Source organism: Pseudopipra pipra, chromosome 4 (assembly GCF_036250125.1).
Source record: "Pseudopipra pipra isolate bDixPip1 chromosome 4, bDixPip1.hap1, whole genome shotgun sequence".
NCBI lineage: Eukaryota > Metazoa > Chordata > Aves > Passeriformes > Pipridae > Pseudopipra > Pseudopipra pipra.
This window is the reverse complement of record NC_087552.1, coordinates 7262566-7277984: the sequence shown is the minus strand read 5'-3', so window position 1 is coordinate 7277984 and position 15419 is coordinate 7262566. Positions and strand designations below refer to the sequence as shown.

At 42.8% G+C, this 15419-nt stretch overlaps 1 protein-coding gene across 11 annotated transcripts in view; it reads right to left on the bottom strand.

The window, feature by feature from the left end:
* The window catches only part of JADE1 (jade family PHD finger 1), a 50041-nt gene that overhangs the window by 11508 nt on the left and 23114 nt on the right, over positions 1-15419 (bottom strand). For 10 of the 11 annotated variants that reach the window (XM_064651510.1, XM_064651513.1, XM_064651514.1 and 7 more), the window contains 3 exons: positions 13118-13200; positions 9527-9684; positions 6367-6554 (listed from right to left, as the gene is read on the bottom strand). In XM_064651510.1, coding sequence (XP_064507580.1) covers positions 6367-6554; positions 9527-9684; positions 13118-13200 — 429 coding nt within the window. Of the gene's footprint in view, positions 1-6366; positions 6555-9526; positions 9685-11679; positions 11958-13117; positions 13201-15419 lie in introns of those variants that run through there. The other variant, XM_064651516.1, reaches the window with a different exon arrangement.

Genomic DNA, 15419 nt, shown 5'->3' with positions numbered 1-15419 from the left:
GTACACATTTCATTCCTAGAAAATCATGCCTATTCCAGCATAAATCAGGGAAATTATAAAAAAAAGTCAAAGTTGTTTTCTAACTGTATTAAACTAACAAAAGTGGAGTATCCAAATCTTTCAAAATTCTGACAAAACCTTCCATAAACTGATTTTGGCTTCCTGATTTTGTTCTCATTTTCCTTCTGGGACAGCACCATCTATGGCTTTTGCTCCAATTCTGCCACCCAGATGTTGACTCTTTGGTGAAAGATTTGAAACTGTTTTGAACCGAAAGTGATGGGGCAGGGAGAGGAAAACAATACCAAAATCTGCTATGATACTTGGTGCAAACTTGCAGTTTCAAACATCAGTTGTTGGTTTATCACAAGTTCCAACCCAACAGGGTGCAACCCCAACTAAGGTCTCCATCAGACCCTACTACACCAGTAAATTAACTTGTTTTAAAAAGTGAAAACCACAGCTGAAATAAATGCAACATCAAATCTGGAATTTGCTCTTTTCCAATAGAATCCATCAGAAAATTAATCATGACATAGAGCTCATTATGTCATGGTAGTCTATCATTCACTATATTAAATGACTATTATATACCTGGAAAAAATATCTATCAGAGAAATTGCAAGAAAAGTATCAAAAAAGAGCACAGTGCTTCTGGCTTCCATCTCTCACTTGCTGTGACAAGGAGCTGGCTGTAATGCTTCCAAATTGGTACTACACGAATCTTTCCCACAAAATCATGCAACACAAACACCTTTGAAACCAAGCAAGTTCTGCTACTGCAAAGAATCACCTTCATTTTGCAAGGTTGGTTTAGCACAAGAATTTCCATAGACTTAAATCACTACAGTGAAATGTAGGCTTAGGATATCCTGCTTTTGGTCTAACTCCCATAGAATGTTTACTGTAACACTGTTGTGGTTTAAGCCCAGCTGGAAATGAAGCACCACACAGCCACTTGCTCAACCCTGCTCTCTTCCCTCCCACAACAGTGCAATGGGAAGGAGAATCAAAGTAAAACTTGCAGGTTGAGATAAGAACAGTTTAATAATTGACAATAAAGTAAAATATAGTAATAATGGCAAATGATAATAATTATAATAAAAAGGGAAAAACAAGTGATGCACAATACAATTGCTCACCACCCACCGACTGATGCCAGACCCCCTTCCCGAATCCAAATCAACCCCCCTTCTGGGTAACTCCCCCTAGTTTATATACTGGGCATGATGTTCTGTGGTGTGGAATACCCCTTTAGTCAGTTTGGGTCACCTGTCTCAGAGGTACTCCCTCACAGTTTCTTTTGCAAACCTCCCTACTGGCAGAGCATGAGACAAGAAAAAAGTCTTCGACTTAGCATAAACGTGATCTAGCAACAACCAAAATGTCAGTGTGTTATCAACACCATCCTCATTCCAAATCCAAACCGCAGCAGAAATTAACTCTATCCTAGCTTAAACCAGGAGAGACATATAGGAGACAGCAACTTCACAATGGGTGTTTAGCAAAACCTCCTTTCGGCTCTCTCTGTGAATAACTGAGCCACAAATTCCACAAAACAAAGGGTTTTTTATTAAAAACCTCTCTAGCTCCCCCTAATCAGAAGACAAACACTCCACAAAAGTACTTCCAGCTTTCCTTACTGACAGGTGGCAGAGATCAGTGCATCCCATACTACCCAAACTGAGCAGCTGAAAGGTAGCAAGAGGGAACATCCAAAATCCTGATGATAAAAAGAGAGTGAATTTTGCCCTGCATGCCAGAACTACTGCACTAGCAAAGCAGATGATGGCAGGTTTTACAGCAGTTTGCAACTGAACTCTAGCCTCATAAATCCTATGGCTTTTTAAGCTTTTGGCAGCAACTGAGGTAAGCACTGGGAGTGAGATCGAGGTGTATGAGGTGGTTCCTGAGCTCAGGGACACCTGAGCAGCAGCCCCAATCCTCATCAGTACACAGAAAGCCTCAGCAGCCAGCGTGGAGAGGAGCAGGCAATACTGAGAGCATCTGAGGGAGATTTAAAGGCAGCAAACAGACTCAGTAGCTAGTAAGGAAGAGTAAAGAGATCCTTTCAGATCCAACCTTATTAGCACACCAGTTTAACCTTCCTCAGTTATGGCATTGACAGGCCATAAAGTTCGATCCTCTGTAGGTGCAGGAGTCACTGAACCAGCCATTTTTGGAAGCCTCCAGCCAGAGGAGGCCTCCAGCAGATGCAGCTCTCCAGGACAAAGGCTGCCAGGAGTGCCTGGCAGAGGAGTGCCTCTCTTTGTGAGACTGGGGCCAACAAACAGTTCATTTGCAGAAGGTGTGCCGTGGTTGAAGAGCTGTGTTGCCAGGTGAAGGAGATACAGGAGGAAGTGAACAGGCTATGTAGGATTCGAGCAAATGAGAAATAGATTGACTGGTTATTTTCAGAGATGCTACAGTTTCAAGACTCTTGGGAGTTGTGATGGACTGAAATGTTATTAGTGTCTTAAACATTGTCAAATAACAGAAAGAACTACAAGGAAGCAACTGCCTGTCCAGGACCACTGAAGCCTGATTGGAATTTGGACTGTGAAGGGAGACTTGAGGCAAGACTATTGTCTAATCATCTCAGCTGTGAGGAGAAGTAAACAAGGCCCAGGGGGTGGTAGAGGTAAAGGGTTTTGGGGGTGTGATGGTGAAATCTCTCCACACCGAACCAAAGGAGAACCTCCTCAACCTCTGGGAAGGCCAGGTACACACAGGACATTCACATGAGAGGCAGCTGAGAAGGGATCATAAATCATCAAAGACCCCCAAAGTGTCCCCCCAACTCATTCCTGAGGCCTTCTACCACCAAAGGACTACACAGGATTCAAGTGAGGCAACAAATCCAGAGCCTGTTGCAAGAGACTGCAAAGCTTCCCCCCGCCCCCCGGGCAGGTGCCTGGGCATCTCCTGAACATATATTTATCCACTGAACTCTATGTTTTAGAGGACCTTCACCACCAAGAAGACCAGAAGGACTGGACTGACAGGATGCCGCAGGGTTCCATGGAATGGTGATTCAGGAGAGGCATTTCTAATAAGTTTAATAACCAGATCATAACAGGAGTCTTGAACCTCTGTTGTAGTGGAGAAGCAGGTAAACTCAGAACCCTGCAGAGTAATTAGTCAACAGACTGTTAATCAAGGGTCTGTTAAAGATGAAGACTGGAAGCTAGTCACTGCAGGAACAGGAAGTAAGTTCCTCTTCCTTCTCAGAATTTGACAAGTAGGGCTGGAATCTTCTACAACACATATGAGGCCCTGGAACTAGAAGGCCAGACAACTGATGAGGTGGGCAAAGGTCCTTCTTGGGGTAATGGGCCTCCTAAAGCAACACCACCTGTACCCTGCATCAAGACCTCCTCTGTTAAGTGATAAAGAAGGGTAGTTGTAGGAGACTCCATTCTGAGGTGAATGGAGGGCCCAATATGCAGACTGGAGCCAACTCAGAGGGAAATCTGCTGTCGCCCAGGGGCTCGGGTAAGGGACATTACTAGAAAACTCTCCAGTCTTATAAGGCCCTCTGATTACCATCCACTGTGGGTTGTTCAAGATGGCAGCGACAAAAATAACAAAGAAAAGTTTCAGGGTGATGAAAAGAGACTTCAGGGCACTGGGACAATTGGTAGAGGAATAAGGAGCACAGGTAGTGATTTCCTCATTCTTCTGGTAACAAGGAGTAATATTGATAGGAATAGGCAGATCCATCAGGTCAATGAGTGGCTCCGAGGTTGGTGTAATGGGAAAAACTTTGGGCTTTTGACCATGGGATGATCTATTCAACATCTGGTCTACTGATACCTGGACAGGATGCACCTATCTCAGAAGGGAAAAAGAGTTCTAGCACAGGAGCTAGCAGGGCTTGTTGACAGAGCTTTGAACTAGCTTGGAAGGGGGAAAGGGACAAAACCAGGCCTGCCAGTGATGAGCGATAGGATGGTGTGCTGAAACTTGAGGAAACGAGCACTAAAGGGATTCCTCAATCTGCCTCAGCAGGTGTTGGCTACAATGTACCACTCCTGAAATGTTTCTACACTAATGCATACAGCATGAGGAACAAACAAGAGGAGCTCGAAGCTTTGGCCCAGTCCCAGAGATTTGACAGCACTGTCATGACTGAAACCTGGTGGGATGAATCCTGTGACTGGAGTTACAGGCTCTTTAGGAGGAACAGGCAGGGCAGAAGAAGTAAAGGCTTGGCACTGTATGTAATATAAGGGTTAGAATGTAGAAGGGTTAGAAGGCATGGAGCCCACAGTTGGCAATGGCACAATTGAGAGCCTCTGGGTAAGAATCAAGGGGAAAACAAATAATGCAAATGTCATCATGGGAGTCTGGTACAGACCTCCCAGCCAGGACGATGACACCAACGAATTATTCTCTGAGGTACTAAGGGACACTTCCAACTCAACTGCCCTTGTCCTTATGGGGGACTTCAACTTACCAGAAGTTAACTGGGAGCATTGCACAGCTGGTACAACCCAGGACAGAAGATTCCAAAAAAACCTGGATGACAATTTTATGGAACAGGTCCTAAGGGGGCCAACTCAGAAAGACACTCTCCTCGATCTGCTGCTTGTCAACAGAGCAGACCTTGTGAGCAAAGTCGAGATTGGTGGCCACAGCAACCATGGGCAACTGAGTTTAAAATCGGTGTTCACAGGGGGAAAAGTGCCACCAAAACCTCAACTCTGTACATGAGGAGAGCAGACTTTAGGCTGCTCAGGGAATCAGTAGGTAAGGTCCCCTGGGAAAATGATTTTGCATGTGCTGGGGTCCATCAGTGCTGGTCACAATTTAAACATCACTTCCTAAGGGCACCAGAACAGCAATTCCCAAATGTCGGAAGTCAAGCAGGCGAGGCAGAAGGCTGGCTTGGCTGAGCAGGAGTCTTCTCTTGGATAGAAAGCGAAAAAGGAAGATGTATGCCCAGTGGAAGCAAGGTCAAGTGATGTGAAGAATACAGAGATTCTGCTTACTGCTGTAGGGAGAAAACTCACGTGGCCAAAGCTCATGTGGTCAATGTGGCATATGCAGCATGTACTTTAAAAGGTTATGCTAGTGTAGCAGAATGGCTACCACAAGGCTTCTTGCAGAGGTACAAATCTGCTCGAAGAACAGCCCCTCTTGTGCTGCTCATACCCCAGTGTAACACTGTGGGAGCTCTCCTCTGCTTTTGGCAAAAGACAGGCAGACTGGATAGACGGATATCAAACAAGCGTTGAGGAAAGCTAAGGGATCTTGCTGCTGCTGTTTTCCTGAAGACAGCTGGAAAGGTAAGCTAAACTCTGGAATTGTAACTGAAATCCTCTAAGCCCTACACTAAACCTGAGCGGGATTGATGTGAGACCTGCAAAAAAGACCTGGTTAAGAGACTAGGTCCAGACTCAGTCATCTGTTTCTTTTATGTGTGGGTTTAAAAAAGAGAAATAACTGTAAATGGTCACTTTGTGGTTGACCAGTTTTTCAGCCATGCCACGTATGGGCTACAGGCAGGTGAAACATGTTTGACTAAACTGCAACCCAAAGCAGGGAATTGCCACAATGCCAAAACAAAAACCAGCAGTGTTCACTAACATGTCTCAACCTCTTCCATCTGGGACAGCATCTTTTCCCTTATCCAAACAATCTGGTGAAAGTTCTGGGCTGACTTACATCCTATTTAGTTCCACTGAAATCCTCTCATGAAGCACACACCTTACCAAAGAAATGTTCCTGTTCTTGCCCCTCTCCCCTGTCCTGTCCCACGCACAACCCACTCTGTAGAACATGTCCCCCTTGTGACAGCTCCTTTTCCTGCTTTGGAACTAGAGCACACGGTGACAGTGAGGTTTGGCACTTTCCTCCAATAAGTCACTCAGGAATTCCTTACTGTCTCATTCCCTGTGCCATTCAGGTGGTGTAGGTTCTCTAAAACTCCCAAGACTCATCATCTTGCCTTCTTCACACTGAACACCACTAGCTAAAAAGATGATATAGATTTGTGCTGAAGATAAAAACAAATAAGCAAGACTACCTGGAAAAACTACCAGAATGGTCTATCTGATGTTCTCTTTGAGAACTTGGATGGCAAAATGGGAACTTTGTCAGAATTCTTTTGTAAAAGGGAAAGCAGCAGAATGAAAAAAAAACAACATAGGGCCAGATTAAGACCAGGTCTAAGCAGATACAACACAGCATATATCTTAGGGCTTAATCACATCAGGTCTGGTTTCCTGTGGCTCATATGATTACTATTTCCTCATACCTCTACCATCTCTTGCTACTGCTGCCCTCCCTAAAATTATTCTTAAGATTGCCAGCTTTAAAAACAAAAAGCAAAAAGAAGGCAACAAAACATTCATTGCTTACCCATTTCTTTGAATTCTTCATTGGCAAGTTGCAACCATTCTACATCCACATCATTGAGATCATAGCGACACGTACTGTCCGCCAAGGTTCGAATGTCAACATAGCCCAGCTCTGGAGGCTCCGAACCCGAGGAAACAATGTACTTCCTGGGACGTGTAAATGTGACAGCTTTTGTCTCGGACACAATCCTGAAACAGACACACAAGAAGTGTGCTGGGTTGCTGAGAGGCTTGTTTCTAGAGAATTCAAAATGCCTCAGTCTAAGTGACTAACAACCATCAGAGCAGCCAGATGGTAAGACATACCAGCAATCATCTGGTACCACTGAGATCAGAAAACAGTACCATGCACTTCCATAACAGATTGGTGGCATTACAAGAACTGGAGTTGTCTAGAAATCCAATTCATTACCAGCATTCTAAATAAAATTAAGTATTAGAGGACAGAGCTGTGCTTACTCTTATCTGAAATTCACACTTGTTCAAAGCTAAAGCAGGAATGCTGTATTTGCACGCTGATGGCTGCCATACACACAGATGTTAAACTCTGGTTTAAGTCTTTTTTTAAATCAATCTGTTTAACTACAATACTGAAAACAAGAAGATTCAAGAAAAAAAGTAATACTCTAACTGTCTCAGTAGAAGACATTGCACTTTCTCTTAGTTAACAACATGCACTGAAATTCAGTTTGGATGAAACGCCCTTCATGACATAACCGTGGTACCTCCACGAGCGACAGGCCATGCTGCCAAATGTCTGCCTCCTGCAGTACTAGTGGAGGTGATTTGTGCTAAGGCTACAAGGGAGGAGACTGTACCACTGTGGGGCTGCAACTGTACGCTGGAAACAATCTAAGCTCCACAATAAGCAGGATATTTCCCCCATCTGAAGTCCAGTATGTTAACTCCTTCTCCTAGCAGAAGACCCTTATCTGCCACTACTGTACTTGCACAAACAGATCTCAGTAAATCCTCTACCTATTTCAGTCTTCTGCACAGCACTAAAACTTCTCTCTCTAGCTTATTTCAGACAATGAACAGAAATGGTAAGCAAGAGCCAAATGATGAATTTGGGGCTTCTGAGGTGCTGTGAAAAAATACAAATATGAATGATCTTGCCAGCCTAACTGCACTCCCTGAACTGTTTCTGGTCACACCGCACGGTATTAAAATGTCACAGACTACTGCATCTTCACAGAGAATTTACTTTCAACTGGGCACTGCTCTCCAAATCTTCCATATTGTAAATTCCTTCCTGAGTACATCTCCATGTGGAAATCATAACCTCTGGGCAGCACCCTACACATGCTGTCTAAATATCATGGTAGTGTCACAGAAGAAACAAGCGCAGCTGTTCTGACCTCAAAACAAACCCCTTTCCTGGCATTATTTCCATGAGAGAAAGAAGTAAAAAAAAAAACAACAACCCTTACTACATACTGAAAACCATTCGACTGAATTATCTATCCGACCACACGCTTCCAGTGAATCTCCAAACGGCCTCACTCCTTTCCCCCAATCTGCGCCTACCAGTCACTACAAGGCCAAATCTTTTATTTGCTGCTATGTATCTCAGTCGCATCAGTTACCCGTATAGTCTTGGCTTCTGTCTTACACCAGGTATGATTTGTCTATTGCTTATTCAATGTACAGAACACCCCCTTCCCTCCCAAAGTTAGGCACAGAGCAGCTCCTGTACTCCAGCACCACCATGGCAGGACTCTCCGAGTCTTGTGATCAGGAGCAAAGAGGACAATAATCAGGCATCAGAGGGCCATTCTGACCAGCAGGTGCTCAGCAGCAGGACTACAGCAACTAGTTCAGCAGCTAAAACAGGAGCAGTGCCTGCTGTGCTGATACCTAGAACTGAAGGTGCCTCCTCTCCCTATCCTTTAACATCTTAAATTTGGAGCAATATATCTGTTGGCCTTTGGCAGAGCAAAGCTCTCTCCCAAGCAAGTACCTGGATCTGATATAGTCACCAAACCACCTCCCTGACACATACACAGCGGGAACCCCCTGGGAGGTTTCCCTCTGTTCAAGTCCACAGGTCTCTCATCCCTCCACAGCCTTGGGAGATGCTTGAAAGAGAAATCAATAGGCAATGTGAGTACATGTAACATGAGTGTGCATCTCTGCAGGGACTGGGTGAGGTCCAATCCTTCAGAATAAGGAAGTACAGGGTTTACCTGATGAACAGAAAAGTTCCTCATTGTACAGACCTAGTGGGGCTGCATAGAGGTCTGCAGCTTGCTGCACAGAACACAAACAACACTAACAAATATTCCTGTAGCCCCTCTAATCCAAGCTGACAAATGCAAACCTAACAAAAGAAGTGTAGCATCATCACAAATTTTTTGCTATATATCAGGCTGTTCTGGTCCCACCAGCACTGGTGGGTCATTTGGTAATGCCTTATGGGCCAGCCTGGACTTCCTCAAAGAGATCTAGTATGATTAAATGGCAAAAATCTGTGTTCTTACATTCTCCAACTCCATCCCAATTAAGCATAAAACAGGCTGCAGCACACTCCCACCCTTACAACTACACTGTTTAATTTGAAACAGCAAACAGTATCTAAGTGTAGCAAACAAGGTAAGGAAAATAAGGGTTTCTTGGATAAGAGCTAGGATAGCTTGCATTATTTAGTTTCATGCGCATCTGGATGGCTCTTAAAACAGATGAAATGTTGTACAACAATCCATTTCCTAGGTTAGTAAACGAGATAAAAAAACCCAAAAAACCAGGAAAACAAAATAAATGCTGTATTTTCTCTAGCCTTTAAGCTTGGTTTGTCCATATGTACCATGAAAGCAACCTATGGCTTGGAACTAAGAAAAGAGAGCACCACACAAGGGCTCTTCCAGCAATGATGAGTGAGCTGAAGTCTGGGCTTAAAAATAGAAGATATTTTTAAGGTTCTGTCATCACACTCCATGCTAACGTAATGCCAAAATCAGTTCTCTGACATTTGTATTTCACACAGGCACAACAGGCCTGACTCTTGACTTCTCTGACCATTCAAAAAGCTGAGGCAGGTTGCTCTTTCTCTCCAAGAACCAAGACCTTCCTAGCTAGACACTCAGGAAGTCAAGGCAATGTAGGGCATAAGATGCTAGCATAAACGTGTACATATTTGTTCACATTCCTCCAAACTATACCTGGCTACTGGTTCTGGGATGGTCCCTGGGCTAACTGGCACCTGAACTCCCTTCTCCCACTCCTGCCTCCAGGGATCTGCCAGGACATAGTATTCATCAGGATTCAGCTGGAAGGAGTCATGTAACTTCATGGCAGTGATCAGGTCCGTTCTGAACACCTGCAAAGAGAGTGACCAAGAGAGAAAAACAGAGACATTGACATTTGATATTTACACTCTTCGATTCACAGCTTCAGGGTAACCATGGAGCACAGCGTGTAACAAGGTCACTGTACCAACAGTGCACTAACCCAGCCCACTGCAGGACAGGAGTTTGGTTTCATGGCAGGGAAGGGGGTGGCTGGCTAAGGGCACGAATCCTGACAGGATAACTTCCAGCTAACTCCACTACAGGTCCTGGCACTCCCCCTGCACTGGAGACATAACGCTAAAAGGTGTTACCTACTTTCATCTCCACTTTGGCTGCAATAAAAGCTGCAGGAGCTCTTAGTTGTAAAACAGCAGCATAAGGAAGATCCATTTTTGTTCTAAAGTTTTTTGGTTTTGTTTTTTTTTAATTATTGGAGCTCTGACTAATCCTAAAACATTCTAGAAATTCCTTATGGCAGAAATCAAGGCGTGATTCCACCATGACCAGCTGCAAAAGGAAATTCTAAGGAGATGACTCTTTATGTAAGTGTTTAAAAAAATAACCCAAAAGACGAAATAAGACCCAAACTGGAATTCTGGTGGCAGCTCCCCCGTTCAGCACAGGTGCTTGTTATTCTATCAGCTAGAGACAGCTCTGTCATAGCTGTAATTTTACTCTGCCTTGGCAAAGGTATCCAGCTCTAAAACGAGCAGAATGTTCGGCAACTTTTGAGCCAGCAGCTGCGAATAAGCAGCCATGCTGTCTTCAACAAGCCACAGAATGAAATAAAAAGGGATTCACTCCTGCAGCAGGCGTGCTGTGGCACTGCTGGGGCAGCTTCAGCCTGACTGGCCACCACCTGTTGGTGCTGCAGAAAGCAAAGTGTGCTCCTATCACAGGCATCCCAACTACAAGCCTGCACTTCCCGACACCAGCCCCTGCACTCCCCACCCTGCTCCCCACAAAAGGAAAGCCTGTTATAGGGCTCCAACACTGCACTCCTCACCTCCATAACCACTAATTTGTAACTACACAATGCTATGTTCAAAGGAAAGCGTCAAAAAGCAACCAGGTGACAGAAAATAAGCTCCATCAGAACAAGAAGATGGGTAACATCTTAAGAAGAACTTCCTGCAGACTTCTCAGTTTGTGGTGGTCAGAGTCAACATCCACTCAGCCCCATGTTGCAGTTATATAGGAAAAGATGGTTTATCAGTGCAGGGCTCCTAGATTCCCTTATTAGGCTGCTAAGGTGGCAGAGTGATCCACCCTCCCATCCCCAAACCAATGATCACACTGGTTAGCTCAGCTTCAGCCTGCTGTTTCCTGTGGCTGAGGAAGAACCAGATGGATACAGAGAGCTAACTAGGCAGGTCTCCTCAAAACAGCCATTTCTGTCACACAGTGTTCACACATCTGAAAACTCCATGATTTTGGGGAAGTATTTTAAGCAAACAGTGTATCTGATGGCTAATTATACTTCTGAGAAAATTTTCAAGTGTGATTCGCCTTATGACACTGCATCATCTTGAAATCTTTCCTCCCTCCCAGCACAGACATAACTAGCCCACTTCTGTCTCCGTATGTTTCCATTTCACTCTGGTTTTGTCATAAAAACAGCACAAAATCATGACACTTTTTTTAACATTTGTCTTGACATGTTCAGAAAAACTGCCAGCATTAAAAAGTAAATAATGATATTACCATATGAAGAACAGGGTGAATGTAGGTAATGAAATATAATGAAATGTTTTAAACAATCCAATTACAAGTCCTGTGAGGCTTCGATCAAGAAATGAAAAGTAAGCCATAAAGTAAACAGGCTCACAAAACAAACAAGCACAGCTGGCCAGGGGATTCTGCACTATTGAGTGATTTGAATTAAAGCAATCAAAAGTCAAATGGAAAGAAGACTAAAAATATAAAATGGGATGCAAACCTTGCTCAATCTCAGAGCCAAAATAACTCTGGGTCTTAGATAAATTTGTAACAAAACTCCCTCAGAAGCAAAGCTAATGCAGTACCTGACAGCCAAGAAATTCCTTCCCAGGCCAGTTGCCCTGTGACACCATTCTTTCTGCTCTAACATCTGATGCAGAGTGCCTGGAGCAAAGCTGAGCTTACAGAAGTGCTGGCTCTCAGAAGCACTGAAGACTTCAAAGCTAAAGGGCCACACTGAAGTCAATGGGAATTTTGCCACCAATTTCAATGAGCCCAGGATTTCACCTGGAGAGTTTAACAAGTGTCACTTTTCTGCCAGTGTGCTTCTCATCACAATAGTGTGCTGTGGTGAGCAGGGACACTGTACAGGGAAGAAGGAAGAGGGGAAAAGGCTGTGAAACAGAGTCAAAGGGAAGTATAAGAGAATTTAATCCAGCCTTAAGAAACATGAGTGAACAGCACAAAACTGCAAAGATTCTGACAATAGCAGCAAGGTAAGGGAGAGAAGAAAACAGAAGCACACAAAAAACAAAAGCAATACTCATAATTATCTCAGATTATTTCTTGATAGCCTTTCATGAGGTAGTTCTCAAAACCAGGTATAAGGGGCTGCTTCTAAGGGATGCACAAATGATAACTAAGGGAAACAAGGCTATCTCTAGCAAGAATAAATTCACCAGGGATCTCCACGTTCATTAAAAAGAAAAGTCTTTACTGGCCTCCAACCAAAAAGAAGTTGGAAACCACTAGTACTAAGTGTAGTTCGCACTGAACAATGAGTAGGATTCTCCTTGTGAAAACTCTTCTCTGAGACTTAGGTATACTGTCATTAGGGAGATTAATAAAGCATATTTTCCTCAACATCACTCACTAATGCATTAGAAATACATGTATGGGGTAAGTAAGTCAAATGAGAAATTTCATCTCCCAGAGCTAAGCTTCTACAAAGTCTGCAGTGTAGTATTTGCCTGAAGACAGGGAGATTCAGCAAGAACATTTCCAAAGAACTGGATCACATTTGTGTGTTACTAACAGCTGATCCATCCTGGAAAGTTTAAAGATTTATATCTCCCTTGATAGGATTTCTTCAAAGCATTAAGCGAGACAACTCTCAGGAAGAAGATTCTAGTTTGACAAGCATTTTAACAAAAATCACATACCAAGACCCAATACCAACTTATGAAATAAATGCAACTAATGTAAATCTCCACTGTTCACAAATCAAACTACAAATAAATCCCAATGCCTAAAATAGTACAAGAAGGACTCTGCAGCTATGTTGAATGGGTGTCAGACTACAACAAAATTCACAGATAGAAACTGGTGCTGGCAGTAGCTGTGCCAACAGCTGAACTCTCTAATCTTTGGGGAGGGAGGGGCATGTGCCAGCCAAAATGTAGCAAAAAGAAAAGAAAACGTAAATGGGAAGAAATGGATCCATTACCAGAACACGTATGTATACACTGTGTGTATACATACTTTGACAGATGTAACAAAATACAAATCAAATTCCAGAAATACCTCAGAAGGTTTCTGATCTTCATCTCTGGAGCATGAAGTTCTATGATGTTGAGATCTGGAATGCTGGGACCAGGCAGACAGACCTAAAATACAGAAATAACCATTTACAGGGTTCTATGACAAACCTCCAGGAAAGTCTTTCAAATGTAGCGGACAATAAAAGTTCCTCAGTCCTAAGCTTCTGTGATAACTCTCCTGGTTCTGTTTTGTTTCTCATTCCCTAACTGAGGTGTGCATGTACTGGCTGGACTGCACTTACCTGCTTTCCACCCAGCATTTGAAGAAAGCCACCTCATAATATCCTTCCCTCCGAGCATCAATAAACAACTTTCTGAGATAGACCAGAAGCTCTGCCAATAGCCTGACTGCAGTCTTTGAAGTCAATGTATTGATGTCCTAGATACCTATATCGGTTTACCAGATTTCTGTCAGCACAAGCCTTTTGAAAATGAAGCAGTACCACGCACACACAGCAGAGCCCACAGAACAAGCTGTTGTCTCTTCTCCTGAGCAAATCTCACAGTGTGGTTGTACGATTTTTGTCTGCATAATTATTCACTATGCTCTAAACAAATGATACCTTTTGCCTTTAAACCTTTCGACAGTCTCTGTCAGCTTTCAGAAATATTGTAACAGGAGAAAAGGGAAAAGAGGGAGAATCTGCACTCCTATGACAAAGTAGTGCTTTGACACCAAAATATATTATATCTGTGCAAATCATCTAATTTCAACACAGTAAGATTTACAGGTACAGCAGATATTTTTCACTGCCAACTACACAACAGTAATGAAAAAAGCCAATGAATCCTTCTGGGTTGGAGAGATGAAAGACTTGGAATAGGTTTATCTGATAGGGAAGCTCAAACCTGTATGTCGAGCTCTGAAAGATGCACATAGATTTTGCAAATCTGGGCATTAACTGTAGAAAAAAAATCAAACCAAACTGATGCAAAGGCCTTCCAACACTGCTCATTCCTTCACAGCCTGTGCACATACACAGCAGGAGTGAAAAACAGTATGGCTACAGCCTCTAAGGGCAGCATACAGCCATCAAAAACCTCTCAGGGATCAGAAATCACTGTTCGAAAAGCACAGGATAAGTTCTCTACTAAAAACAAAAAATAATTTTAAAAGTGAAGTAACTGTCCGAGACTTTCATTGGAAAGATATGACTGAATAATAAGTCACCAGAAGAATTCATTATGTTTTAGTTATCTATCTGCCTTCTCTTTTCAGTTAGTAATATACTAAGGAATCTGCTCTAGTGAAAACTCTCTGGAACACACAATGAATAACAGATACTACACAGAACATGCATAATGGTCAAAATTTAAGCAAGGTTCACAGCAAACAGCTAAAAATCTTATCTTCTGAGGTAAGAACACAGAAAAGATTATTTTAAGCAAATGTTAATGTTTTAATGTAAAAGATGGTGAAGTTATTAGCACTCTTCCTAAGCCCCTCTATTTTACAATTACCATTTGCTGTTTCTATGAAGGGAAAAAAAGAAAAAAAAAAGGAAAAAAGAGACTGACTGCCATTTACTGATCTGTGAGGAAAGCCAGACTCCCAAGATCATTTAACTACCACTCTATTTAAATGTTCTCTTGAAAACTAAATCAAAAACGCAAGCAGGAGTATGAACCCTTTGTGAGGATCCTATCCGCCCATACTCAAACTCAACCAAAAGTGAGAAGGGAATAAGTGAAATCCCTCAAAAAGATACACAGCTAAAATGCATGAAAAAACACTCAACATTTTTTCCTGCAATGTAAATATTAACATTTGAACATTCAGACAAACATGATTTCTTCAATGAACAGCCTCACTAGAAGACACAGACCACATACATATCCACACAGATTCAGTTCTCATGGGTTCTGATATTTTCCATTGGCAAGACATTAATAGCTGCCACTGAGGTGTTCAGTGAGTTAAACCACTGCACCAGCAAGTCAGGCATTTGGAAATTTCCAATTCATTTATGGATCAGAGTGGTTTTGTACATATTGGACCTGGGAGAAGGATGGCATACAAGGTAACGAATTAAGAACAAGCTGTACTGGCAAGGAGAAGAGCTGGTGAGTCTGGAGGCTTTAATGCAGTTGTTCCCAAGTAAGGCAAGTATCTGGCAAAATTAGATACAGTGGCAGTATGATATATTTCTGGGTCTTTACCAGTGTCCTTTAATACAGCTCTGATTACAACTTATCTTAAATTGAATTTAAAAAGCATATAGGCTGCCTTTTTTCTTTTTTTTTTTAACATGGGTATTAACAGATGGTCTCTCTTGTGTCACAAA